General features: G+C 45.4%; 1 protein-coding gene across 5 annotated transcripts in view; it reads right to left on the bottom strand.

Moving 5' to 3' along the window:
- MED15 (mediator complex subunit 15) overlaps window positions 1–27,516 on the bottom strand; it is a 76,116-nt gene that overhangs the window by 22,330 nt on the left and 26,270 nt on the right. For all 5 annotated transcript variants that reach the window (XM_063086103.1, XM_063086104.1, XM_063086105.1 and 2 more), the window contains exons 3-5: window positions 10,221–10,272; window positions 8,503–8,532; window positions 6,780–6,992 (exon numbers count right to left, since the gene is read on the bottom strand). In XM_063086103.1, the coding sequence (XP_062942173.1) occupies window positions 6,780–6,992; window positions 8,503–8,532; window positions 10,221–10,272 (295 nt within the window). The remainder of the gene's footprint in view (window positions 1–6,779; window positions 6,993–8,502; window positions 8,533–10,220; window positions 10,273–27,516) is intronic.

The following is a 27,516-nucleotide window of genomic DNA, read 5'->3' as shown; positions in this document are numbered from 1 at the left end:
GACCACAGACAGGGTTTCCCGCGGACCCACATACGAGTAAGGGGCCACAGACAATGGAAAAAAGGATCCATTCAGAGGCCAGTGAGTCACTGCAAGGGACCAGCGCATGACCCATCCCACAGGAAGTGTTTGGAATGTGGGGGGGTAGGGGAGATGGGCCCACTGGGGGAACACTGGGGCACAGCATGGACAGCTGATCCGTCCTCCAATCAGCACAAGCCAACTCAGTGGAGACTGGTCAGGAATATAGGAGTGCAGGGTGTAGTCTGCTGAAAAGACTCAGGCCTAGACCAGAGTTTCCATGCAACCCAGGTGTACAGGACCTCACAAGACCCAAAAGTACTTGCAAGGTCAACAACTGAAATCTGTGCTGCACAAAAGCCTTCCCCAGAGAATCAGCAGCAAAGCAGCAATTTAGTTCAACAACTCAAGTGCTGTTCCCCATAGGAAGTTCCCTTGTTTTAGAAGTAAGCAAAGAATAACAAATTAGTTCCAGTGCAGAATTTAAGTGCTGGGAATAGTGAATAATTCAACACAGAACCGAAAGAAAAAACAAAAAACCCACAGATCAAAGTTTTGATATTAACCAATAAAGGTCTAATGCTACCAAAGAACAACTATAAAACATAGGACTAGAAGCCCCCCGGGCTCCCAAGCTAGGGTGGGGGAACCAAGGGCCTCAGCCATGCCACCCCAATGTCCACATCCAGCCCAGCAATGATGACAGAAGCTGATGCCAGAAATGCCCCTGGGCTCCCAAGCAGGGGTGGTGGGGGGCTGAGGGCCTCAGTCATCTGACATCTACATCCCGCCCAGAGATGACCACCAAGCTGCTGCCAGAAGTGCTCCAGGCTCCTGGGGTGGAGATGGGGGTGCTGACGGCCTCAGCCATGCCCCTGCCTGAAGTCTGCATCCAGCCCAGCCATGACTGAGCCGCTGGAAGCCCCCTGGACTCCCCTGTCAGAATGAAGGAGGTGCTATGGACCTCGACCACACCCCCCTTTCCTCCTCCTACCCCTCTATTCCCCACCCCTTTCCCCTCTTCCCCCCAACTGCTCCACAACATCTTAGAATGTAAAATAATAATAATAATAAACAAGCAAACCAATAAACCAAAAATGTTATATATAAATAGAACCATATAGTATAAACCCTGTTAGGATTGGCTTTCTTTTTTTCTTTTTTGTAAAAAGATGACTGGTAAAAGGATCTTAACCCTTGACTTGGTGTTGTCAGCACCACACTCTCCCAAGTGAGCCATGGGTTGTCCCAGGATTGGCTTTCTTTATTCAGCATAATTCTCTGAAGATCACCTAGGCTGTAGTGATAGCAATAAGTTCTTTCCTTTTATTGCCAAGTAGTATTCCATGGTATGGATATCTCAGTTTAATGATTCACATGATGAAGGACATCTGGGGTGATTGCAGATTTGGAATATTACAAATAAAGCTGCTACAAACATTTGTGCATAGGTTTTTATGTGAATGAAGTTTTCATTTCTCTGGGATAAATGCCCAAGAGTGTGACTGCTGAGTTGCATGTTCAGTTCTTTTAAATAGCAGTGCCATTTTACATTCCCAGCAGCAATATATGAGCGATTCAGTTTCTCCGTCACTAGCATGTGATGTTGTCACTATTTATTTTAGCCAACCTGATAGGTCTAAGAATTTTTAAATTTATCTTTTTGTTACAGACTTCTAACTGTGACATTCAGAAAACACATATATGACAATACTTTTGAAATTGTTGAGGTTTGCTTTATGGATTATTTTTGTAAACCTATTTGTTCCATCATGTGCTTCAAGAAGTCGTTTGTCACATTGTTCAAATCTTCTCTAAATGTATCATTTTTTGTCCCCTTAACTATCAATAAGCAAGACAATTGAGGTAATTGCCCAATAAATCTTTGTTCATCATGAATCTTTCTGCATCTAGTATTGTAGGTGTATGCCTGAAAAGGATAATTAAATGTTCCTTTCATTTCCATTTAGCAGGAAAAGTTTAGTCCATTCCCATTTATTATGATTACTTATTTTTCAACTTATTTCTATTTGTCTTCCCTTTTATTTCTTTTTTTGTATTTTATTTTTTTATCTTCCCTTTTCTAAGAGTCTTTTTGTCCTTTTTTGAATTGCATTTTGTTGGATGGCTGGATGGGATTTTATATGTTTGGATCTTCGTTTTTTCGTTGTTTTTTTCCTTATTCCATTTTTTACTTGGTTTGAAATTTATAAATTATTTCTATTCTTTTAGCAATTATTTTCCAATTTTATGATAATATTTAACTTAAAGCTTATTAATATCTTAACCTCTTTCCCAAATTTAATTACTATTATTATTATTATTATTATTTATTTTTTTTTTTTTGTCGTTTTTTCGTGACCGGCACTCAGCCAGTGAGTGCACCAGTCATCCCTATATAGGATCCGAACCCACGGCGGGAGCGTCGCCGCGCTCCCAGCGCAGCACTCTACCGAGTGCGCCACGGGCTCGGCCCCCAAATTTAATTATTTTTTAAAGTAGGTTTTACATGTACATGATGGACCTAGTATTCATGATATAGCTCTCTCCTGACCTCCATGGGTTTCATTTCTTGTTCATCTTCTCAATCCTTCACAGGAGACATTCTGTTAAGAGGCAGGATAGAGTAATAGCTAGGGATATGGCTTCTGAGGTAGACTGCCTGGACTCAAATCCAACTTTTACTGCTCATTGCCTCAGTTTCCTCTTCTGTTAGAAAAGAGGCAATAACGTACCTACCCACATGGACTAAGAATTGAATAATGTATTATAACAACTCAAAATAGTGCTTGAAATGTGGCAAGTCTGTATGGAGGTTAGAGAGTTATTATTTTACAGAGGCAATTTTGTTTACACCGAGGATTCTTATCCTTGTCACTTCTGCCACTCTGGCCCAGATAATTCTATATTGTGAGGGGCTGTCCTGTACTTGTAAGATGTTTAGCAGCATCTCTGGCCTCTACCCATTATTATATGCCAATAGCACACTCACAATTGTGACACCCAAAAATGTCTCCAGACATTGTCAAATGTCCCCAATGGTGCAAATGACCAAGGGGTGAGAATCAGTGGTTTAGATTTACATATATTTACTATCTTCTATGTTCAACATCTCTTCTCCCATTTTATAGCCTGCATCTCAAAAGGATGGTCTGAGAGGGAAAAGGAAATGGTGAGCAAATAAAAGAATATGTCCTTTAGAAAACCTTTTAGTGATGATCTCTTAGGCTTTATCTGTAACTGCCTTGCTTCCCCTAGTCCTTCAGAGTGTTGCTGGTACACAGCTGTGATTGGCAGCTCTATTCTCAATGCTTCAACCACATTTTACTATTGTTCTGACTCCATTGCTGAGTCTACTTATTGCTCCTTTCCAGAAACTGGTTGTTTCTCAGATATTCTTCTGGCCTTTGGTGCTCTACAGTTTCACAGCAGTACATTAAAGTAGATGCCCTTTAATTAACTTGCTTGGAATCAGCTGAGTTTTCTCAGCCATTACCTCCTCACATACTGTTTTACTCCCTTTCTCTCCATGTGGCCCTTTTGGGGCTTTGACTAGATGCTGGTCAGACTTTCTGATCTTATCCGCAGTGTTTCTTACCCTTGCTTTCCTATTTTCTATGTCTTCTCTGCTACATTCTAGGTAATTTCTTCAAATGTATCTTCTAGTTCACAAATTCTTTCTTTAGCTCTATCTACTATGCTACTTACTCATCCACACTTTCCTTCTTTCAATAAATATATTTCTCATTTCTACAAGTTCCATTTGTTTACTTTTCAAATCTGGTTAGTCGCTTCTGATAGTGCTTTTTCATCTGGAATTCTATCCTTTATTTCTTTACACACATTGAGCCTGCATTCCATATCTAACAATTCCTGTATGTGTGGTCCCTGATGTGTCTATTATCTGTTTATTGTCTCTGTTCTCCCACATAGGGTCTCTGCTTCCCTTCATGCCTGGTAATCTTTGACTGTGTGCTCACTGCTTCCCCTTAATCTGTGCAATTCTTACCTGGCCTAAACTGGGGGTGTTTTCCTCCAATCTGCACCTGCTTCTTGGGGAACAGAGGACAGGGAGTCTGCCAAAGGCCCCAGCACAAATTCTGGCTAGATGGCTTGCCTTCCCCCATCCTGCAGCAGGCCAAGGCAAAGAGCACCCCCTACCTTTTGAAGCCAGCAATCCAAAGTGCACCCTAACCAGGACCTAGTTATCCAAAAGGTGGAGGGATCCTCAGCATGCAGTCTGTCATACAGCTGGCAGTAGGAGTTATTTTCAAAGTCTTAATTAAGTCTCACTTCCAACTCTATACCAGAGCCCCCAGCCATATGCAGTCAGCAGTTTCAGCATTTTCTGACTAACCCAGGTCACCTGAAAGACCATCACAGCATCCTCTGGCCTGTCCTTTGAGAGCCTCTGGCAAAACCTGTGACCCAGGCTATGCCCTCTTTGAGGCACTGAAGAGCTGAATTGGTCTTAATTATGCAGTGGTGTGTGGAGAAGGCATAAGGAAGGGATATCAAATGCCCATTGGGCAATACGACCTATATCAGGCAGACCAGGGCGGCAAGGGGTCAAGGGCAGGGAGGGGAGTGTCTCTGACAGGTGTAGCAGCAGGATGCAGAGATAGAGAACCACTTCAACTTTCAAGTTGTGCCACACAGCAGACTAAGTCCCTTGGAAGCTGAAAACAGGATGTGGGCCAAGTTCAGACTGGAGAGGGTGTGGGCAGGATACCAAAGCCTCATCACCAAACTTTTGACAGATAACTGCTTTGAGACAAAGTCTTAGGAGTGGGATTACAAGGCAAATCATGTGAGCATTTTAGATTCATACATTTAAAAACTATTTCTTATAAAATATAAGCTTATGATAAAAAGAAATTCAACCAGTACACAAGAGTATAATGTCAAAAGGATCCAGAGCTGGCACTTCTGTGTGTCCTCCCATAAACCCAACCTGTGTGTGTATCAGGTGTGTTGCTAAGAAAGAAGAGGAGACAGGAGCCCAGGGCGAAGAACCAGATGGAGATTGTTTTAGAATGAAGAATCAGAATGTGGTAAGAGTTAGATGGCAAGAAGTAAGAACAGAGTGAAGATATGAAGGGGATGGGAATGGAGGAAGGTTCCAGAGCAGCAGTGGATGGGAATGAGGATGCCGGTAGCCTGTGAGAAGAGAAATCCTGACACAGGACGGGAGGCATAAGGGTGAAGGGGGCACAGGGTCAGGCAGTGGTTTCCATCCCAGCTCAGGTCTTGCCTTGGGGTGTGACTCAAGTTCTCAGCTATGGCTGCCTCACTGATAAAGCAGGGGTGGCCACCCTGTCCTCTTCATGGGGCTATTGTGAGGGATGTGTGACAAAAATACACCAAAAGACCAAAACCTGTACACAGATGTCCACAGCAGCTTTACTTGTAATAACCAAAACCCGGAAACAACCCAGATATCCTTCAAGGGCGAAAGGATAAGCAAACTGTGGAACGCCCATTCCATAGAATGCTACTCAGCAGTGAAAAGGAATGAATTCCTGATACAACATGGATGGATCTCATGGTACCACGCCGAGTAATAAAGCCCATCTCGAAAAGTCACACATTGTATGATTCTGTTTATGGAACATTCACAGTGACACAACTATAGAGATGAAGAACAGATCCCTGCTGCCATGGCTTAGGGTTGGAGAGAGGGTGTGATTTTAATACGTAATACAAGAGAGTTTGCTGGTGGTGATGAAACAATCCCTATATGCTGATTGTGGTGATGGTTACCTGATCCTACATGTACTAAAATCTCATAGAACTACACTTACACATATGCACATGCCCAAAAATTCATATAAAAACTGATGAAGTGTAAATGAAGTCTCTACCTGAGTGACAGTATTGCCCCAATATTAATTTCTTGGTTCTGACAATGTACTAAGTAAGATATCTTTGGGAGCAGCTGGGTGAAGGACACATGGGAACTCTCTGTGCTATTCTATAACTTCTTGTGACACTTACACTACCTCAAAAATGACAAATTATATAAACGGGAAAAAAAGTACTGAAGCACTTTGCAGTGGGCACAGCACATTCCAATTACTGAATAAGAGTTTAGGGGAATCAAAGGTATATCAAGACAGGCCCTGGAAAGAAGATGAAGAAGGTTCTTTGTTTCCCCTTGAGAGCAGCTCTGCTCCACCTGGAACACATGCCTACAGCCCTCTCCTGGCCAGGGAAGCTGTGTGGAGGGGACAAGGGGCTGTGTCTGCACACAGAGGACAAAGCACCTCCTTCAAGGAAGGGGAAGCACACAGAGACACACAGAGGACACACAGGAAGAGGAGCTTGATGAAGAAGTGGCTGCAAGCCACAACTAGGACTGAGCAAGGGACAAGAACAGCACTAGAAAAGACAGCTTCCAACTCGGGGCAGACCATGGGGTCATGGGGCACTGACACAGCACTGCTTCACAGCTGAGACCTCCCTGAAACATGCTGTTTCTATATCAGTGACAACACACAACCCCCTGGATGGAGTCACAGGTCATCCCCAAACTCCTATGAGTCCTCTCCTCCTGTCTGGGGCTAGGAGGGTCTGGTATCACTTAATCCTCCTGGTAGCTCAAAGGTGGCTTGGAGCTTTTACTTTCCATACACAAGGATAAAAAGAGCTATTTGGAGCTTCTCCATGCTTTTCTCAATACCACTGTGAGCAAAGAAATAAAATGTGTTGTCGCCTCTGAGCAAAGTGGCACATTCTCTAGGATATATGATACTCACTCTGCGGAGCTGATGAAGACACAACAGCCATGCCGTGAGGCGCCATCCCCGAGGTCCCAGGGGGAGGCTGCCCCGAGAGGGGCATCGGCTGTCCCATGGCACCAAGGCCACCCATCCCACCCAGGGACTGTCCTGGGCCTCGAGGAGGCATGCTGATTCCAGCTGCTCCTGCGGCAGGTCCACCAGTGAGGCTCTGCAGTGCATTCATAGGATCTGTGGAAACACAAGGACACAATGTCTCAGGAATATGCCCACTGAACTGGGAGAGGCTCAAAAGGTGTGAGGCTCACGGAACACAGACCTCCTCCCACCTACAGGCTCAACCCTCCCAAATGCCAGGGGCAAGGACACTAGGTGTTGTCAGTCACTGCTCCTGGGATGTGAGCCCCTCGAAAGCAAGGAGCATGCCCCACACTCCTAGCCTGGCCTGTGCCAAGGTCCTTATGTTGAGGGACAAACGACCCCCTGATGCCTGAAGGTGAAGTGAAGACAGCTTAAGGCCATGAGCGCAGCTGGTGCCCCCTTCCCCTTCTTGGCTGTCTAGGCTTTTCGCTGTAAGCCCACAGCTGGAACTCCAGAGACAATGAAGTATGATGGCCCTTCTATACAGCAAGCGGGAGTGTGGTGGCCACATCAGAGGAATCAGAGGCAGCCAGGTGGATGCTGTCCCAGGGAGGGCACAAATCTGCTGACACTTCAGAACTTCACCTCTGCTGCCAAAACCAGCTAAGGGATGCAGGGGGCTCCACAGAGCACTGAGGGACAAGGCAATGCTCACCAAGCCTGCCAGGTCAGCAGACTCAGCTCAGTAAGCAATGATGCCGTGACCAAGGACAAAGAGTCCATTGCTATTGTCACAGGAGTGTGGATTCATGGCAAAAAGCTACCTGCAAACAGGTGTGGTCTGGCAGGATCACCTTGCCACAGAGCTAGGTGGTACCCAAGGGACCTATGCTCCAATGCTAAGGTGCCCAGCTGTTCTCCTGGCCCCCAGATCTTGACCCCACCTGGCCCTGGTTGGCTAACATCCTTGCACTAGTTAAGGTGGGGCCGACCCGGGCAGGGGCAGCTGGCATGGCTGAGGCAAGCGTGGGCACCGCAGTATTCACAGCTCTGCTGCCCAGGGTGGAACAAACAGCCGTATAGTCTGTGATGCCAGCTCTCTCTCTTCCTGACAGGTGGGAGGTATGTTGGCTAGCTTGGACTGGCTAAACTCCTTCACTGGCAGCTTAGTCAGCAGATACCAGGGCTGAACTGACAGGATTCCCCTTATGGGATAAGACATGAATTTTAAAAAATAAAGATTTCTGAACTTACAAAGAAACTCTGTTCACTTAAGAAAGTGAATCCATTTATTCTAAGAAATGCTGCTACAGATTATTATACTGAATATACCATAATAGTTCTCTCCCAGAGAGCTCAAAAGTTTTAGATAATATCTTAATAACTTTTTGAGTTTTCATAATCATTTTGCTGGGGAAAAAACAGTATTTGAGTGAAACAGGATGTGGCGGCACTGTCGGACTTCAGTCTGCAGGAAGGCGAAGGGTGCAGGTGAGGGTGGGCAGGGCTTGTCAGCCTTCGCCCTGCCAGAGTTCTTCTTTCTGTGAACATTCGCCTCTGGTGATAGGTTAACCCAGGCACACAAAGCATGCACTATTTCATTCCTGCTGCCCAAATCTGAGGCTGGGAAAAAATTTAATTCGAAAAGAAAAATTCTTACCACTGACAGAAGCTTGAGATTTCTTATTATCTATATAGAAACACAAACAAAAAAAAAGTAAATAATTTCATATAACTACAGATTTCCATGGGTAAATCAGTTTTGGAGGCATTTGACCAGAGGTCATTTGCAACTGACCCTGCCTGGAAAGGAAACAGAACAGACCTGGGACCTTCAAACCTTAACTTGCAAGGAGCTCCTGGTACTCCTGGCAGCCTGGGGAGGGGGTGACCTCTCCTGACAGTGCTGAATATGTAGGGGGCCTGGGGGCAGAGGACACAGAACCTGCTGGGCCAACTTGGCGAACTGACCCCAAGCCTGAGGCAGGCTGGGGTGGGGTCTGGCCTACTCAGACTTTTCTTTCTTCCAGGTCCAGGGTCTCAGCTCAGCCCTGAGCAACAAGTAAAAAGAGCTACTGGAACCCACGATGCGCCTAGAATTTGATGCTGAGAACTCGAGGACACCTCCATTTTCAGCCTACTCTGTGAGGCAGTATCTCAACTTAGGTAAGGAAACTGAGGCTGGCTAGAAGCCAGGTCTAGCTGGCCCCAGCACGTAGTAGAGACGGCCTCAACAGCTGGTGACCCAGAGCCTCCTGCTTGGCGCCTGCCTCATGAGCCCATGAGACCCACAGGACTGTATGCCCCTCCGAGCCACTGTTCCGACAAGCAGAGCACAGGGAGTCCTCGCCAGGATGAAGAGGCCACTCCTTCCCCAGGCTCCTGGTTCCTTCTCTTCTCCTATATTTCCCAGGACCCTCCCAACAGTGCAAAGTGAGCCCCAGTGAAGGTCACTTGCTGGCCATTCTGGTGAAGTTAGTGTGGAAAGAAGCAAAACCTACTGGGTTTTTAATGTCTCCCTTTGCCCTGAGTGATGGCACTCAAGCTGCAGCTACCTCTATAACCCATGTTATGACTATCGTTAAACTATGGGGAACAGAGACAAGATTTGCCAGACCCATGCTTCAAGGACATGTCAAGAGGAACTCATCTCCAGTGGTTACACAACCATGGTGGGTAGGAGGTGCTGTTGGCTGAAACCAGAGGATCCCCAGCACCAGTTTCCCTTACAGGCTGTGGCCATCTAGGAACACTCAATGTCTACATGCTTCCATGTAACTCATGAAAGTACTAAGACCCCTGGCCCCAGGATGCAATGACAACTTGCTTCTGTAGAGTCAGGGCTACTGCCTGGCCTTGCTGACAGAACCACAGTGGGGCACTCCAATCAGAGAAGGCACAACATGAGGTGGACCTTCACCAGGGCAGGAATCCAGGGGTGGGGACTTAGAAAATCTACCTCAGAAGCTTCCAGTCTGGTGTGAACACACATTTAGGTCAGGCCTCAATGGGCCAATAAACCAGCTATGAGGGAAGAAAGTTTCTGTTCCAGGGTAAACTGCTTATTTAAGAACTGCTCAGAGGTAAAAGCAATAGTCCTGTAGAAAAGGAAATTAAATGGACAAATGAAAATCTCAGTTCAGTTTAGACCACTTTGAGGCCAACATTTCCTTTATGCCAGAAATAGCACTTCTGAGGCCCAGGCTCTGGCAGGACGGGAAATCCATAGTCTAATGCAATGCAGTGAAGAACTTTCCAGAAGCAGGCGAGTTGACACAGACATTCTCACTCAGGCCAGAAGCCTCCTACACTAAGGCAGTGACAGAGCTGGCCCCTCACAGAGATCACAACCACCCAGAAATGCATAATCTTACTTACGAATGTCTCGAAAATGGATAATGAGCCTGGCCACGAGAGAAAGGTATTCGTCCTAAAAGTAAAAACAGGAAGCAGTTTAATCCCAGCTGGAGAGTTACAGCTGTGTGACCCCCTTGCCACCCCCTCTCTCTGCCTGGCCACAGCTAAAGCTCTTCCTGAGAGGCCACTGGACTCTGAGGCCGACTTGGGTAGCTGCGGACGCCTGGCCCTGGCTCAGCCTCCTCTGGAATCCGTCTGTCAGAGGAGAGCTGTCTCAGCTCTGCGTGCCAATAAAAGGTACAAAGAAACAAAGAAACAAGGTGGGTGCAGAGAGCCTTCAAACTGCTGCTCGTCCTCCCTGAGAGCCCCCAGCTGAAAGAGCCCGAGCTCCTTTTCACAGGGGGCAAGGAGCTGCCTGAAGTCACAAGGCCTTTGCACCGTTTGTACAGAAGTGCTTTCGCTTTTAATGTGCAGCTTGTTGCTGCCTTTTACTGCTGACTTGGTATCGGCATGCAAATCTGGATGGTGCACCCCTGGCTGTGCTTTCTGGGAATCTGTGTTCATCTGATTTTACTGCACAGACAAGGGAGGGAGTGCAGAGACACTCAAAGATCGCAGGTGAAGGCGACTCCTGCCGAAGCCCTTTGTCCAGGCTGCCATGTTTCTGCAAATTCCCAGCAGGGCCTGCCGTCCACTGACTATCCTCTTTGCAGGGCCACTCACTCCTAGATATTCCAAGGAAATCACTATTGTGAGTTTGATCTGTGACCAACAAAGGGATGTCTGAGCTAAAATCTTATTTCAGAGAAGCACCTTTCCCTTCCACCGAGATACCCATCCTTCAGGCATGGCAGTCTGGAGAGGGAAAAGCTCTCGCTCTCTGCCCTGCTCACACTACCTTCCCCTTAAGTCACCATAGTACTGAGAGTCTACTAGACAGCAGACTGACAAGACAGCAGGGGACAGGGAGAGAAAATGAAAAGTGGTCTCAAATGAGTATAAAAACATAAAGACACTTTCTAAATCCTTATTATCCCTCACCTATCTCCAAACTCTACGCCCTTGCTTTTTTCTCAGCTAGGGTATCGGCACAGGATAACATGAAGGGGAAAGGCCCAGCAGAGGAGAATCTGGGAAGAACTGCCACCAAGGGGGCAGGGTCAACAGAAAGAGGGACAGTGAGGCACTGCTGGAGCAAGGGGACACTGAGGAAGTTCTATCAACACTCCCGACTGCCCCATCAAATTCTGGTAGGAAAGACAATGTGCTGGGGATGAAGGGGTCCCCCCTAGTCAGTCACCCACCAAGGTCTGGTCATTGAAGGACAGTGGCATGGTGAGTGGGGAACAGTGGAGGTGTGGGGGCCAATGGAAGCTTGGGAACAGAGACGAGGTGGCCAAGCACTGGGAAAAGAGGGCCTGGGAGCAGCCAGGACAACGCCTGACATCTTCCTTCAGGCCCTGGATTATCCTTGAAGTCCGTGACACTTTAAAAGAATTTGTTTTCTCCACTTCTATAAAAGGTGAAACAAGAGAAAGTGGGTTTCAAAAGCAACAAGATACTTTTACTTAGACAAAAGACACACTAAATGAGGGTCGGGGGCATGTCCCCAAAGCCCTTCTGCACAGAACCAGGACCAAGTGGGACCCACTGCCAGCCCAGTGCATGGAGCACGGTGGGCAGATGTCACGCTGCAGTGCCCAGTGCTACTCCTGGCCCAGAGTGGGGACAACTTGTGCTGTCTACACTGGCTCTCAAGACCAGCATGAGGGAGCCTGAGGGGGAGGGAGGAATGGGATGCCTGACGGGAGAAGAGGGTACAGGAAGCAGTCAGTCACACTGCCAGCCAAGGGGCTTTCTATGGGGGTAAACACATTTCCTACATTCTTCCAAATGCAGGTTGTCCAGGACCACTGGGGGCTCAGTGCTGTGGGCCAGCTGCAACAGCTCCCTTCCTCAGAAGAAAACCCCAGAATCTGAAACTGCACCTCTGACCCCTCGGGGCTTGGCTGTCTTTCTCCCCTGGCTCCCCACTATCTTCACTGACCTCAAGTGTGAGAATTCCAAGTCCCCATCCAGACAAACAGTTTATGGTATCTCTGTCTGCTCCATAGCACCCCAACTCTCCCTGAACTGCTTCAGAAAAAAGGCTACAGAGCATGCAATCTCCCTTATTTTCACTCAATCTGTACCATCTCTCCTGCTTGGTATGGAAAGTTTAAGTGTCCGGGCTGCACCCAAGGCTGGCAATCACCAGACCATAAATGATAACTACCAAAACAATAACAGTTAACACTTGGTCATGTGGGCAGTGCCAGGCACAGCTGTAAACACATCACATCTATTATTGCCTTGAATTCTCCCAACCATCCAATGAGGCAGGTAACACTAACACACCTGGTTTATAGACGGGAAAACAGAATTTTTTAAAAAAGCTTCACAGAGTTTCAACACTCATTAGATGTGTACAAGTTTTACACAAATGTTCCAGACACGCATGGAGTGAGCACCAGAAGGAGAAAGTCAGAGGGAAACACGCACCCTCCATATAAAACATCGCACATCACACACTCTTCTCTACACTCTGCCTTTTGTATAAGAGCTGGAAAATCTGAACACACATCTTTACTCAAATCTACTGAAAGAAATACTGAAAGGATAAACCAAAATCACAGATCAACAGTTACCCGAGGAGTATCAGGCACCAGATTGAAGATGAGCCTTCTTCGAACCTACTATGTTACTGGTTTTTGCTTTGGAAGCCTGTATGTCTTTTACCATTAAGAAGATAAAACCAAATCAAAAGAAAAAGGTACAATCCCTAAAAATTCAAAATAAACTGAAACAAATGAGCTACATATCAAATTGGTGGTGAATCATCTACAGAGAAAAATTCTTTTGCATGGTCTTTGTTATTTTTTAAAAAAAGGAAACAAAAAACTGCATGTTCTCAATAGAAGAGATATATTTTAAGAACAGAGCTGTGAAACAATCAGACTTTCAGCCCACACTTTGTTATTTGTGGTAATATTAAGTTGTTTATTCTGAAGCTATTTTAAAGTAAGTAATTATGCTAATGATATCAGAAACCAAGATATAATAACAGAAAAGACACGTTTAATATGAAAGAAGTAAAAACCGTGTAAGGTTAAATTTGAGTTGGAAATATCTGTGCGAAATTACGGTGTTTTTTTTGTTTTTTTTTTAAAGTTATTGTTATTTCAAAAACATGTTATTTCAGGCTGGCCAGCTAGCTCACCTGGTTAGAGCTCAGCCTTATAACACCAAGGTCATGGGGTCCTGATCCCTGTACCAGCCAGCCACCAAAAAAACCCCACAAACAAAAACATGTTATTTCTTAGTTCATTAAAAGGCACAAAGCAATGAGCAGACCAGCGCCCACACCGCATGTTCTGAGTGCCTTTTCACCCTCAAAAAGTACCTGGTTACTCAGGGGAAGGGTCATTTCTGGGCCTACATGCCAGCAAGCTACTAAAGAGTGACAGAGGGCGCTTGGGACCTCCCACTGGGCAAGGATAGGACCATGTAAGCCTCAAAATTAATGAATGCAATGCACTGAAACACATCGGATATACAACCCTGAGCTCCATATGTTACTCAAAGGAAGAGATCCCATCTGTGACCCCTTGGGGGTACTCCTTGAGCTGGAAAGATCAATTCCTGGTGGTCCTGAATGCTGAACAGGCGGTGTTTCAAACAACCAAGCAGCCTGGATGACAAAAGAAAACTCCTCCTGATAGAAAAATCCCATACAATAAAAGTGGGAGAAAAGTTGGAATTAAGGACAATTACCATTTTGGAATCCCTACTTAAATGATGGAGCCACTGGATGACAATGGGGACCTGTACAAAGGACGAGAGAGGCTGTCATTCTCCAAATCCCCAAACAACCGGAGCCTCGTGGGAACAAGGCACCCAGAAATACACATATAAGGCACCAACTCAGATGTATTCTTGTTAACAAGACAGCGGCACCCTCCGCTGTTTTGGTCTAGCACCCAGCTCGCGAGAAATAAGTGGCAGGCCGGAGTGAGTTGGGCAACAGCTCAGCAGGCGGCTCCATGTGGAGGGAAGGTCCACTGAGCTGTTCCTTTAACAGGCTGTGAGTGGCCTGAGGGGAGAAAAGACTGTTAGTTGCATCCTGATCCAAATATGCCAACTATCAGGAAAAAAGTGTTGAAGGAGGGCTTCCCATTGACCAACTGTAAGCTGATACTAATGAAGCTGTGTCGTCAGCTGGGGCCCTGGCACACATCTATGGTGTGGAGACACACTCTGCTATGCGCAGGGACACAGTATTCTGAGGTCTGGGGTCTGCCCTAAACACTTTAGGAGGGACATAGAGATGGATGAGGGAAGGACCACCAAACTGCAGCGACTGCTGACTCTGGAAGTCATTAGAGGAAGATAATGCCTCTGTGCTTTTACGTCTCTCTGAAAGTTTTTCTAATAGATTTAAAGATATCAAATCCCAGAGAGGGCGCTCCTGAGCCAGTGTCCTTGGCTCCCTGGGATCTTGGCCCCAGGCCAGACCATCAGAAACCAAGGCAGACCCAGCAGTGCCCCCCACCTGTCCCCACCCAAGGAAACCCCACTGGAGACAGGCATGTTCTCTATCACTTCCACTGATTCCATTTAAAATATATATAATGCTTATATAATGTTTGAAACACAATTCACACACCACAAAATTCATGCATTTAAAATGTACCATCACAGTTTTTAGTATATTCAGAATTGTGCAGCATTACCACAATTTTAGAACATTTTCATCACTCCAAAAGGAAATCCTATGTCCCCTATAGCACCCTCAGCTCTAGGCGACCACTAATCAACTTTCTATATGTAGTAGGCTAAATAAGAGACCCCAAAGACATTAAGTGGGAAAAAAAAAAGACCCCAAAAATATAAGGGCCTATTCCCTGGAACCTGTAAATGTTACCTTATTTAGGAAAAGGGTTTTTGCAGGTGTGATTAAGTTAAGGATCTTGAGATGGAAGGATTATCCTGGATTATCCAGGCAGTCTCTAAATGTAATCAGATGTATCCTCATAAAAGGGAGTGTTTTAGTCTGTTTTGTGTTGCTATAACAGAAATACCTGAGACTGGGTAATTTATAAAGAACAGAGGTTTATTTGGCTTACGATTATGGGACAGCTGCATCTGGCACGGGCCTCAGGCTGCTTCTACTCATGGCAGAAAGTGGCAGACAGCTGGTGGGTACAAGCAGATCACATAGCGAGAGGAAGCAAGAGAGAGAAGCAAGAGAGAAAGAGAAGGTGCCAGGGTCTTTTTAAGCAACGAGCTCTCGCGGGAACTAATCGAGCGAGAACTAACTCATTAATCCCCCTTCCCCCAGGGACAGCATTAATCCATTCGTGAGGGATCCACCCCCATGACTCAGTTTCCAACACTGCCACATTGGAGATCATTTCCATGAGTTTTGGAGGGGACAACACATCCAAACCCCATCAGGGAGGCAGAAGGAAATTTCACACACACAAAGAAGGTGATGTGAAGATGGAACAGAGAGAGATTTCACACTATGATGTTGGCCTTGAAGATTGGAGTGATACAGCCACAAGCCAAGGAATACCAGCAGCTACCAGAAGCTGGAAGATGCAAGGGAACAGACTCTCCCCTAGAGCCTCCAGGAGTGCAGCCCTGCTGACACTGATTTTGGCCCAGTGATACTGATTTTGAACTTCTGGCCTTGAGAACTATGAGAGACTAAACTTCTTGTTTTTTAAAGCAACCCAGTTTGCAGTAAATTGTTACAGCAGTCAAATGAAACAAGCACAGAAGGATTGGGTGCCTAAAATGTGGCAGTGGCTTTGGAACTGGATAATGAGAAGAGGTTGGTAGAAGTTTGAGAAGCATGACAGAAAAGGTCTAAATTGCCTTGAACAGACTGTTGGTAGAAATATGGACATTAAAGACTCTGCCACCCAAACTCTGCCTCCGAGGAAGTGAGGAACCTGGTAGAGAAAGCTTGTATTATCTTTGAGGATACATATACCATCAAAAATGGAATGTTGGCAGAAACATGAATGCTAAAGGTGATTCTGGGAAGGGCTCAGAGGAAATGAGGAACATGTTATTGAGAACTAGAGCAAAGAGTATCCTTGTTATACAGTAGCAGAAGTTTAGCTGGATTGTGTCCTATAGTTGTGAGGAAGGCAGAACTGTAAGCACTGAACTTGCATATTTGGCTGAATAGACTTCCAAGCAAAGCACTGAAGATTCAGCCTAGTTTCTTCTCACTGCTTACAGTAAAACGCAAGAGGAAAGAGAGAAATTGAGGGAAGAAGTCTTAAGCAAAAAGGAACCTGGACTTGATTTGGGAAATTCTCAGGCTACTCAGATTGGGAAAAACAAACAGAATGTTAAAATTAGGGGATTCACTGTTAGGAAAGAGGAAAGAGTGTTCTGGGAAGAAGGCTGAGGGTGTGGTTGGACAAATTTTACTAATGCTGAAGAGACCAGGCATGTGATTCATGAATGCTCTCAATCATTTCAGGGAAATCAGGAATAGGGATGGAATTATCTAGGAAAGGTCTGTAGAGAAATCTCTTGTCTAATGACATGAATACCATAACACTCACAGGGGAACCACGAGGTTTGTGAGAATGTTTATACTAGCAGAAACACTGCCAGCTTGGACTGAAAGGTTCAGAGACTGGACAAAATCAAAGAAGGATATTGGTATGCTACCCCTCAAGAAAAAGAGAGAATGACCACAAAGGCAGAACCATGGACTCAGAGATTGGAGCCTCTGTGTTTGTGATAATTTGTTATAGCAGCCACAGGAAACTAAAACACTACATAAATTTGCCTGTTCTGGAAATTTCATAAAAATGTAATCGTACAACATGTGGTCTTTTGTGACTGCTTTAATTCATTTATAGAATGTTTTTAAGGTCCATCCACATTGCAGCATTTATCAATACTTTGTTCCTTTAAATGGCCAAATAATATTCCATTGTATGAATATACCACATTCAGTTTATCCACTCATCATCTGTTGACAGACATTCAAGTTGTATCCACTTTTTAGCTATTATAAATGATGCTATGAACATTTGTATACAAGTTTATGGGTGAACATGTTTTCATTTCTCTTGGGTATATACCTAGGAGTGGAACTGCCAGGTCATATGGTAACTCTACATTTAATTTTTTGAGGAATCACCATACTGTTTTCCATAATGGCTGTACCATTTTACATTCCCTCTAGCAATGTATGAGGGCTTCAATTTCTCTCCATCTTCACCAAGACCTCTTATTGTCTATCTTTGTTTTATCACAGCCATCATAATAGGTGTGAAATAATATTTCATTGTGGTTTTGATTTGCAATTTCCTAAAGACTAGTGATATTGGGCATCTTTACACGCATGTACTGTCCATTTGTATTCCTTTGGAGAAATATCTATTCAAGTCCTTTGCCCATTTTTAAATTGTTTTGTGTGTTGCTGAGTTGTAGTTGTTCTTTATATATTCAAATATTAAACCCTTATCAGATATATGATTTGCAAATATTTTCTCCCATTCCATGGGTTGTCTTTTCATTCTCTTGACTGTGTCCTATGATACGCAAATGTTTTTAATTTTGATGAAGTCAAATTTATTTATGTTTTCTTTTGTTGCTTGGGTTTTGACATCATATCTAAGAAACCGTTGTCTAATCCAAAGTCAGGAAGATTTATGCCCATATTTTCGTCTAAGACCTTTACAGTTTTAGATCTTAAATTTAAATTTTTGTCCTATTTTGAGTTAATTTTTGTATATGTTGTGAAGCTGGGGTCCAATCTCAGTATTTTGTATTTGACTATCCAGTTGCCCCATCACCACTTGCTTGAAAGGACTATTCTTCACTGAATTCTTTTGGTGCCCATGTTGAAAAATCAGTTGACTAGTAAGTAGGAGGGTTTATTTCTGGATTCTCAATTCTAGTCCATTAATCTACATGCTTATCCTTACGCCAGATCCACTTAGTCTTGATTGCTGACTACAGCTTTGTAATACCTTTTGAAATTGGGAAATGTGAGTCCTCCAACTTTGCTCTATTTCAAGACTGTTTTGGCTATTCTGAGTCCTCAGGATCACCTTGTCAGTTTCTGCATAGTCTGTTCGAAAGTTTTTCTAATATATTAAAAAACATAGCAGACTTGATTAGAGAGTGGTGGTAATAACACCAAGGTCAAGAGTTCATATCCCCTTACCAGTCAGCCGCCAAAAAAAACCCCTAAAAATATATCAAATCCCAGAGTGAGTGCTCGAGAGCCAGTGTTCTTGCCTCCCTGAGACTTTTGATATGTATTACATTGTGATTCACGTATTTTAATTTTTTAAAATTTTATACATCATAAAATACTTTAGACATCCAAAAAATGAATAATAAAGTAAATGCCAATGGGCTCTTTGATCAGCTTAAATTTAAAAATAATACTGACAAAAAGAAAGAGAAAGAGAAAGAAAGAAAAAAGAAAAAAAAAAATTCCCATGCTTCCTTTGACTTCCTCTGCACCTTAGTTTCTCCACAGGTAAACTGGAGAAAATGTCACAAGGATTAGAGAGTGTTTGTAAAGTACTTCTCTCAGTGCCTCAATATATGCATAATATAGCTACTGAAAACCAATTAGAATTTAAAATTAGGCTATGAACAAGTATGGTTTATTAAGGGTAGTGCAGGAGTCCTGACAGTTGCCTATTTAGATAGAGCGGAGCAGAGGAGCACCACCTACTGGTAGTAATGACACTGGACCGTTGTTCTGAACCAGCAGTGCCCAGCACAACTCAGGCCTTTCTAGTGGATCTCAATAGTTGTTAATAAAACACTAATCTTTTCGCCTATTCACATCTTTTAATGTACACATCGAGCTTTTCTCAGCTCTAAGACTTAGTGCTTTTGAAGCCTGAATTCAGGTTGGCGGGTTAGCTCAGTTGTTTAGAGCACCACCTTACAACATCAAGGTCAAGGGTTTGGATATCCCTACTGGCCAGCCACCAGAAAAAAAATCTTAAAAATTTTTTAAAAATTGAAGCCTGAACTCTTGGGTAAGTAACTGTCCTTGATAAAAACAGGAATAACGGAACCTGTATTCAGATTCAGTCAACAGCTGGACCTTGGGCTTGTGAAGTCCCTTAAAAAGGCTGAAGGTAGGAAAGTGTCTCCTTTTATCAGATGCATACTGGCATCCTCCTTCTTTTGCTACCTGCAGGGAACACGGTTCCACCTGACCATCTTTCCTAGACTGTGTTCTTGCCTATTTATTCCAGCTGGTTGGTTGCTCAGCTCAGGGCCTCCTCTCTGATCAGTCCCAAGGTAGCTTCCCAGTTGTGGTGCTCAAAGTTTCACCTTAGCCTCCCAGTCAGGGTTCAGTTCTCTACCAGTCATTCCTAAACTGCAAACCAAAAACATGTACTACTTTTGCATAATACTATGTTAAGTGCAAAACAGGTAGTGTGTGTTTAACATATAAGGCTAATTTTAAAAGGCCAAGTAAACCAATGTTCAGAAATACACCCAACTCTAGTAAGCACCCCTCCACACTATCCCTATAGGTGCCAACACAGAGGTGCCAGGGCCCCTTCTCATTCAGTGGATTCACCTTCAGGAAGCTGGTTGGAGTGTTTGGAGTTGCCATTATCACTATCACCCACAGCTATTTTTGTTTCCCTCTGCTTCCTTTAGGTAGGGAATAGTCTCACCTGTAGGAATTAAGGTCTTAAGGAATTAAAATGGGTGTTTGGGTGTCTTTTGCTTTGATAGATCAGAGTCAGGAAGAGACATGGCTAAGAGTATGGTCTCTGACACCAGACCTCCAGGGTTTGTGTCCCTGCTCTACCTCTAACCAGCAGAGGGACATCCTGAGTCAGTCAATGAGCATCTGTACGCCTGTGTTTCCTTGTCTGTAAATTGGGAAGAGTGGTACTCTACCCACTACAGCAGGCTGAGTGGGGATCAAATGAGTTCAACAGGGCCTTCCAAGGGGACATCAATTCAGAGTGTGCAAACGGGGTCTAGCTGTGAGACCTGGAGCCAGCCAATGACGGGTGGGGGGGCGCTTTAACTTGGGGTGCTAACACCCACACTAGATAGGGGCCCACTCCAGGCAATTTGGTGAATTCCTCTAGACAAGAGCATTCCTGGCTTTCCTTGCCTTGGGGTATGCACTAGACAGCCAGAGGTACCCATGAGTGCCCAGTTTCCTTCAGGGTGGGCATCTCTGGACCCATAAGCTTGCCAGAATTCCGAAGGAAGGTCATCCCCCTCCTCCATGACCCACGTCCTCCCAGCCCCACCTGGAGTCCAGAAACAGAGAAATCACTCTTTCCATCCTTGACCCAACGCCGGGATCCTACCTTTTAAATTTGTTCAGTTGTTCTAATAGAGTCTCAGGCAGCAGGAGCAGGTAAGAAGTGTGCTCGCACTTCCATCTTGACCTGGAGAGTGTTCCCATGGTTCCAGCTGTTGGGAAGGCCCTCACTGCACTAACTGGCATCCTCTCTCATGTGAAGCTTGGGCAGTAAGTACAAAGATGGGCATCAGACAACAGTACCCAAGATGTCTATCTCTCTAAAAGCGACATAGGAAATTTCCAACCCAGCTGTTACAAATACTTCTCTTCCAATTAGTATGGGACTCCTCCTGGAGTTAGAGATTTATAATCAGCTTAATCAAAGAGAGTGAACTTAAATTATTACAGCGCAGCATGTGGGCTGCAGTATTTCGGAGAACAAGGCAGAGTGAACTGTGAGGGCGAGGGACTATCATGCTGTTAGGTGCCTCCTCCAGGATGAAAGGCTTATTCCTCAGCTGCTGGGAGGGTCTCTGCAGTACCTAGCCTTCAAGATGCCCCCCTAATAATCACTGGCTTCCCAACAAGGTCTACATTTCAAAAGCTGAGATAGTCAGTTCAATAGGCCTTCATCAAAATTCTTTTATTTTTTTGGTGGCTGGCCCATAAGGGGATCCAAACACTTGACCTTGTTGTTATCAGCACCATGCTCTACTGAGTTAACCAGCCAGCCCAAAGTCCTTTTAATTGTAAGAAAATATAAACAAAAATAATCACAGGCTGCTGCTCACATCAAAATGGTGGAGGCGATTTCCCCTCCTTTGAATCTGCACTTGTCTTAGGACGTGCCATATCCGAGTGATGTTCCAGGACCTCTGAGGAATGGGAGTTTCCACTTCCTCCTCTTGGAAGCCAGCCACCATGCTGTAAGGACATCTGGGCTATACTGCTATAGACACTATGTGGAGGCCACATAGGGAAAACTGATGTGTAGCCATGTGATGTAGGAAATTGTAGGGGAATTGTAGAAAAATATAACTTTAATATACGCAGTTTTGTAACAAATGCTTGCTAAAAACATTTTAAGTAAAGCAGCTTCTAAGGGGCCATACAAAGGTCAGGCAGGCCCGAGCACACTAAACATTCCAGGAAGGGAATGACCCCCACCCGGTTCCAGGAACTGACTAGTTCCTTATCTAAAAGCCACCTGGCCAGACCCCGGGGAGGATAAACGACTGAGAAATGCACTGTTCCTTATCGGGGTACCAGCCTGCTAAAGCCCACCTGTAAATCTAAAGGTGCCACAGATAACCAACAACTCATCCTGTCACAAAGATCTGTTCAGAAAAACTGTATAAAAGGTGTTTGTGCTATAAACTCGGGGTCACTTCTGTCCAGGAGACTAAGTGACCCCAGCATGCTGGAATAAAACTCCTCTTGCCTGATTGCAACGGTCTCTGTCTCATGGTCTTTGTGAGGTGAGCCATCCTGGAGTGTGTGTGGGATTTGTGCATGGAGCACAGGTCTTACATTTTTGGGGGCTCGTCCAGGATGAAGCTCGCTCTCTCCGGGACCAGAGACTAGAGAACGGAGGATTGCTCAAGCAGCAGGTACCGCGGTTGTCTCTGTCTGTCTGCTGTGTCTGTCTAAGAGTCTTCTTGTTGTTTACTGTAATCTGGTTTCAGATTTTCTGAGGCTCCAAGGCGGAGCCATCGGTCTGTAGTGGTCATAGCGGCGGGTAGACGTACCGACACATCATGGCCACAGGAATCCTGGAGGACGCTCCAGATTCCTCTGTGGGAGACGAACAAGTTCGGCTCCATGGGAGATCTCTAAGAAGGAGACCCCTCCCGAGTTCTCTGATAATCTGGTTGTGGCGCCCGTGGCAGGGGCACGTCAGTGTTTTGTTTTTTGTTTGTCTGGTTGCGTGTGTGTGGGGACTGACTATTTTCTGGGGCGACATGGAGCAGATTGTCTCAACCCCTTTAAGTCTGATTCTAAAATACTGGACTGATGTAAAGGACAGAGCTAATAATTTGTCTGTGCAGGTTAGAAGGAATAAATGGGCCACACTGTGTTCTTCGGAGTGGCCAGATTTCCAACTCAGCTGGCCCGCTGAAGATTCCTTCTCTCCGCCATTGATTACAGCAGTAAAAAGGAAAATTTTCAGTTCTGAAAGTCACCCAGACCAGATACCTTATATCATTGTCTGGGAAGATCTAGTCACGGATCCTCCTCCGTGGGTCCATCCCTTTGTTCCCTTAACAGGTCCAATGGCTGTATTTGCTCTTCGAGAAATAAAAAAGAAACCAGAGGTCCTGCTGTCCACCGACCCGAACTGTCTTCTTTCTGATCCTCCTCCCCCTCCCTATCCTCCTTCTCTCCGATCACAGGCAGCCTGGCCGTCAGATCCACCGGAGGACCCACCAGAAAATGAATCTGAGGGAGGGCCTGCTCAAGGGACACGCAGTAAATGAGTGCCCTCCCCAGAGGCAATCCATATCTTCCCCCTGCGGGCTTATGGCCCTCCTGATGAAGAGGGCAACCAGCCCTTACATTACTGGCCTTTCTCCTCTTCCGATCTTTACAACTGAAAAACTCAAAATCCCCCTTTCTCTGAAAACCCCCAAAGTCTCACTAACCTTGTAGAATCCCTTCTCTTTACTCATCAGCCCATCTGGGATGCCTGTCAGCAGCTCCTCCAGGTCCTGTTCACCACCGAGGAGAAACAACGGATCCTCCTGGGGGCTTGAAAGAATGTTCCAGGAGCCGATGGGCGACCCACCCTCCTCCCTGATGTTATAGATGCAGGATTCCCGTTGATCAGACCAAACTGGGATTTCAACTCAGCAGACGGTAGGGAGCACCTAAAGGTCTATCGCCAGGCTCTAATGGCAGGTCTCCGAGGGGTGGCAAAACGCCCCACCAATTTGACTAAGGTAAGAGAGGTGATCCAGGGGCCCAATGAGTCTCCATCAGCATTTCTGGAAAGACTCATGGAGGCATTCCGTCAGTTTACCCCATATGATCCTGGTAGTGAAGAGCACAAAGCTACTGTGACAGTTGCTTTTATTGATCAGTCTAGCAGAGACATCAGAAAGAAACTGCAGAAGCTTGAAGGGTTACAAGATAAGTCATTGAGGGAATTAGTGCAGGTGGCTGAAAAGGTTTATCATAATAGAGAGTCAGAGGAAGAAAAAGAAATAGAGAGAAAAGCGCCAAGAAAAAAATTTTCACAAAATTCTGGCCACTGTAGTCAGGGAAACTAGGGAGCCTAATGAGACAGTACCGGGCACTGAGGACGTAGCAGTGATCTCAAGGGACTCTAATAACTACTTTGATCAGGAAAAAGGGCATTGGCATGCAGTGTCAGGCAAGCCTATCTTGCCACAAGAACAAGCCCGCGCCGTGATCAAACAAATGCACCAATGGACTCATCTGGGAGTAAACAAATTGGCCCAGACTGCCCTGAGGACAGAATATCATATCATAGGGCTAAAACAATTAGCCGAGCAGATAGTTAAAAGCTGTGTACCTTGTCAAAAAGTAAATATCTGCAAAAATACGGCGGGACCTGGCAAGAGACTCAGGGGAGACAGACCAGGGGTATATTGGGAAGTAGATTTTACAGAGGTTAAGCCAGGCAGATACGGTTACAAGTATCTCCTAGTTTTTATAGACACCTTCTCCGGATGGGTGGAAGCATTCCCAGCAAAACAAGAAACAGCCACCATCGTGGTCAAGAAAATCCTGGAAGAAATCTTCCTGCGCTTCAGGGTGCCCAAGGTAATCGGGTCCGACAATGGACCTGCTTTTGTTGCCAAGGTAAGTCAGGGAGTGGCCAGACACCTAGGGGCCAATTGGAAATTACATTGTATCTACAGACCCCAGAGTTCAGGGCAAGTAGAAAGGATGAACAGAACTCTAAAAGAGACCCTGACTAAATTAACCATGGAGACTGGCGTAGACTGGGTGATGCTCCTTCCCTTGGCCTTATTCAGAGCTAGGAACACCCCCTCCCGGTTCAACCTGACCCCCTTTGAAATTCTCTATGAACCCACTTGCCACAGTAACAGTGACTTATATGCCAGGTTGAAAGGACTACAAGCGGTGCAGAAAGAAGTCTGGACACAGCTGGTGGCCGCCTATGAGCCTGGGACCCCCGAAGTTTCTCACCAGTTCCAGGTTGGAGACACAGTCTATGTGAGACGGCATCACTCTCAGACCCTGGAGCCCCACTGGAAAGGACCTTACCTAGTGCTTTTAACAACCCCAACGGCTGTAAAGGTAGACGGAATCTCCGCTTAGATCCACGCCTCGCACATAAAACCTGCATCACCAGAGGACCAAGGACTGAGAGACGCCGCCTGGAGAGTCCAGAGCTCCAAGGAGCACCCCTTAAGACTTAAAATTGTTCGGGCGCCTAAGGTGTTATAAGATGAGGGCCCTTCTATTCCTCCTGTGCCTGGGGGTCTTTTCCCTAAACCGGGGAGCGTCCAGCCCACATGCCCCTAGAAAGTTAACTTGGTGTATTATAAATGGGGTAGGAGATACAATCTGGAGTCAATCCAAGGTAACTATAGGAGGATGGTGGCCTGACTTATTTCCAGATGTGTGTAAACTAGCTTTAGGACCCCCACCTAATTGGGATTTACTAGAATACTTTGATAGCCATAAACCCCCTGCCACCCCGAGCCGACTTGGGATATCGCCAGGGGTAAGTTGTGCTGCCCCTTATAGGAGGAGTCGGCTGAGTGCTCTCACCTTCTATGTATGCCCTTGGTTCCACCGCGACCGGAAACTCAGTTCCCAGTGTGGAGGGATAGCAGATTATTTCTGCAAAAGCTGGGGGTGCGAAACCACGGGAGACACATATTGGAGTCCATCGTCATCCTGGGATTATATAAAGGTAACTGCTAATTATATCCACCAAAACTACCAAAAAACTGCCCCTGCTAGGGGAGATGGTGCCACCCCCTCCGAATGTCCTTCACGGATTCAGGAAAAAAGGCCATTGGATGGAAAAAGGGATTTACATGGGGGTTAAGGTTCTATAGAGAAGGATATGATGATGGGCTGTTGTTTACCATCAAGCTCAAAGTAGAAACCCAGTATACTGCTGTGGACCCAAATAAATATTTAGCCCCAGTGGGGCCTACAATGGTCAAACTACAAACTACCTCAGCACCCCCGGGTACCCCACCAGAGTCCTCAGCACCCGTTAGAAGGTCAAAGGCCAGGGCACCAAAGAAAATGTCTAAACCTTCTAAACCTAGGCTTCAAAAACAATCTGGGATATTCCACTTAATCTCTGAAGCCTTTCAGGTCTTAAATAGTACCAACCCCAATGCTACCCGTTCCTGCTGGCTTTGTTATGATGTTGCTCCCCCATATTATGAAGAAATAGCCTTTAGAAATGAAATTAAAACTGCAACTGATGTCTCTAACTGTCGTTGGCAGCAACGACAGGTCAAACTCACTCTGTCAGCTGTTACAGGGCAAGGAACATGTGTGGGAAAGATCCCCTCCTCACACAGCCAGCTGTGCAATCAGACACTTAACTTGACTGAGTGGTCTGGTGACACATATCTGTTGCCCCCTCCGGGGGGATGGTGGGCTTGCGCCACAGGGATTACACCCTGCGTAAGCTCAAAGGTCCTAAAAGAAACCCAGGATTTCTGTATCCTGGTTCAGTTGCTACCTCGGCTCGTTTATCATCCTTACGAAGAACTATTATCATATTGGGATAAAAATAATGAAAACTACCGAACTAAAAGAGAGCCCCTAAGTGTCACGCTCTCTGTCCTCTTAGGCTTAGGATTGGGAGCAGCTGGGGCAGCTACAGGAGCCTCAGCTCTAGTTACTCAACATCAGAATTACCAAAGTTTGCAGACAGCCATAGATGCTGATATTAAAGAAATAGAAAATTCAATTACTAAGTTACAAGAGTCCCTCACCTCTCTTTCTGAGGTGGTCTTGCAAAATAGAAGGGGGTTAGATCTCTTGTTCTTTCAGCAGGGGGGAGCTCTGCGCTGCATTAAAAGAAGAATGTTGTTTTTACATTGATCACTCAGGAGTAGTTAAAGACTCCATGGCTAAAATTAGGGAAGGCTTACCCAAAAGAAAAGGAGAAAGAGATCAAAATCAGGGATGGTTTGAATCATGGTTCAACTCCTCCCCATGGCTCACGACCCTCGACCCTCGACCCTCGTGTCTACTCTGCTAGGACCATTAGTTATTTTAATGTTGCTTTTGACCTTTGGTCCCTGCATTTTAAATCACTTAGTAGCTTTTGTAAGGCAACGTGTTAGTACTGTCCAGATTATGATGTTAAGACAACAATATCAGGAAGTAAACCAACAAGAAACAAGTATTTCATGATTGAAATACACACAAGAAAAAGGGGGGAAATTGTAGGGGAATTGTAGAAAAACAAATGCTTGCTAAAAACATTTTAAGTAAAGCAGCTTCTAAGGGGCCATACAAAGGTCAGGCAGGCCCGAGCACACTAAACATTCCAGGAAGGGAATGACCCCCACCCAGTTCCAGGAACTGACTAGTTCCTTATCTAAAAGCCACCTGGCCAGACCCCGGGGAAGATAAACAACTGAGAAATGCACTGTTCCTTATCGGGGTACCAGCCTGCTAAAGCCCACCTGTAAATCTAAAGGCGCCACAAATCTATCAGGGTACCAGCCTGCTAAAGTCTACCCATAAATCTAAAGGCGCCACAGATAACCAACAACTCATCCTGTCACAAAGATCTGTTCAGAAAAACTGTATAGGGCCGGCCCGTGGCTCACTCGGTAGAGTGCGGTGCTGATAACACCAAGGCCCTGGGTTCGGATCCCATATACGGATGGCCGGTTCGCTCACTGGCTGAGCGTGGTGCTGACAACACCAAGTCAAGGGTTAAGATCCCCTTACCAGTCATCTTTTAAAAAAAAAAAAAAAAAAAAAAAAAAAAAGAAAAACTGTATAAAAGGTGTTTGT

Source organism: Cynocephalus volans, chromosome 2, assembly GCF_027409185.1.
Source record: "Cynocephalus volans isolate mCynVol1 chromosome 2, mCynVol1.pri, whole genome shotgun sequence".
Lineage (NCBI taxonomy): Eukaryota > Metazoa > Chordata > Mammalia > Dermoptera > Cynocephalidae > Cynocephalus > Cynocephalus volans.
This window is presented reverse-complemented; position numbering and strand designations above follow the sequence as displayed.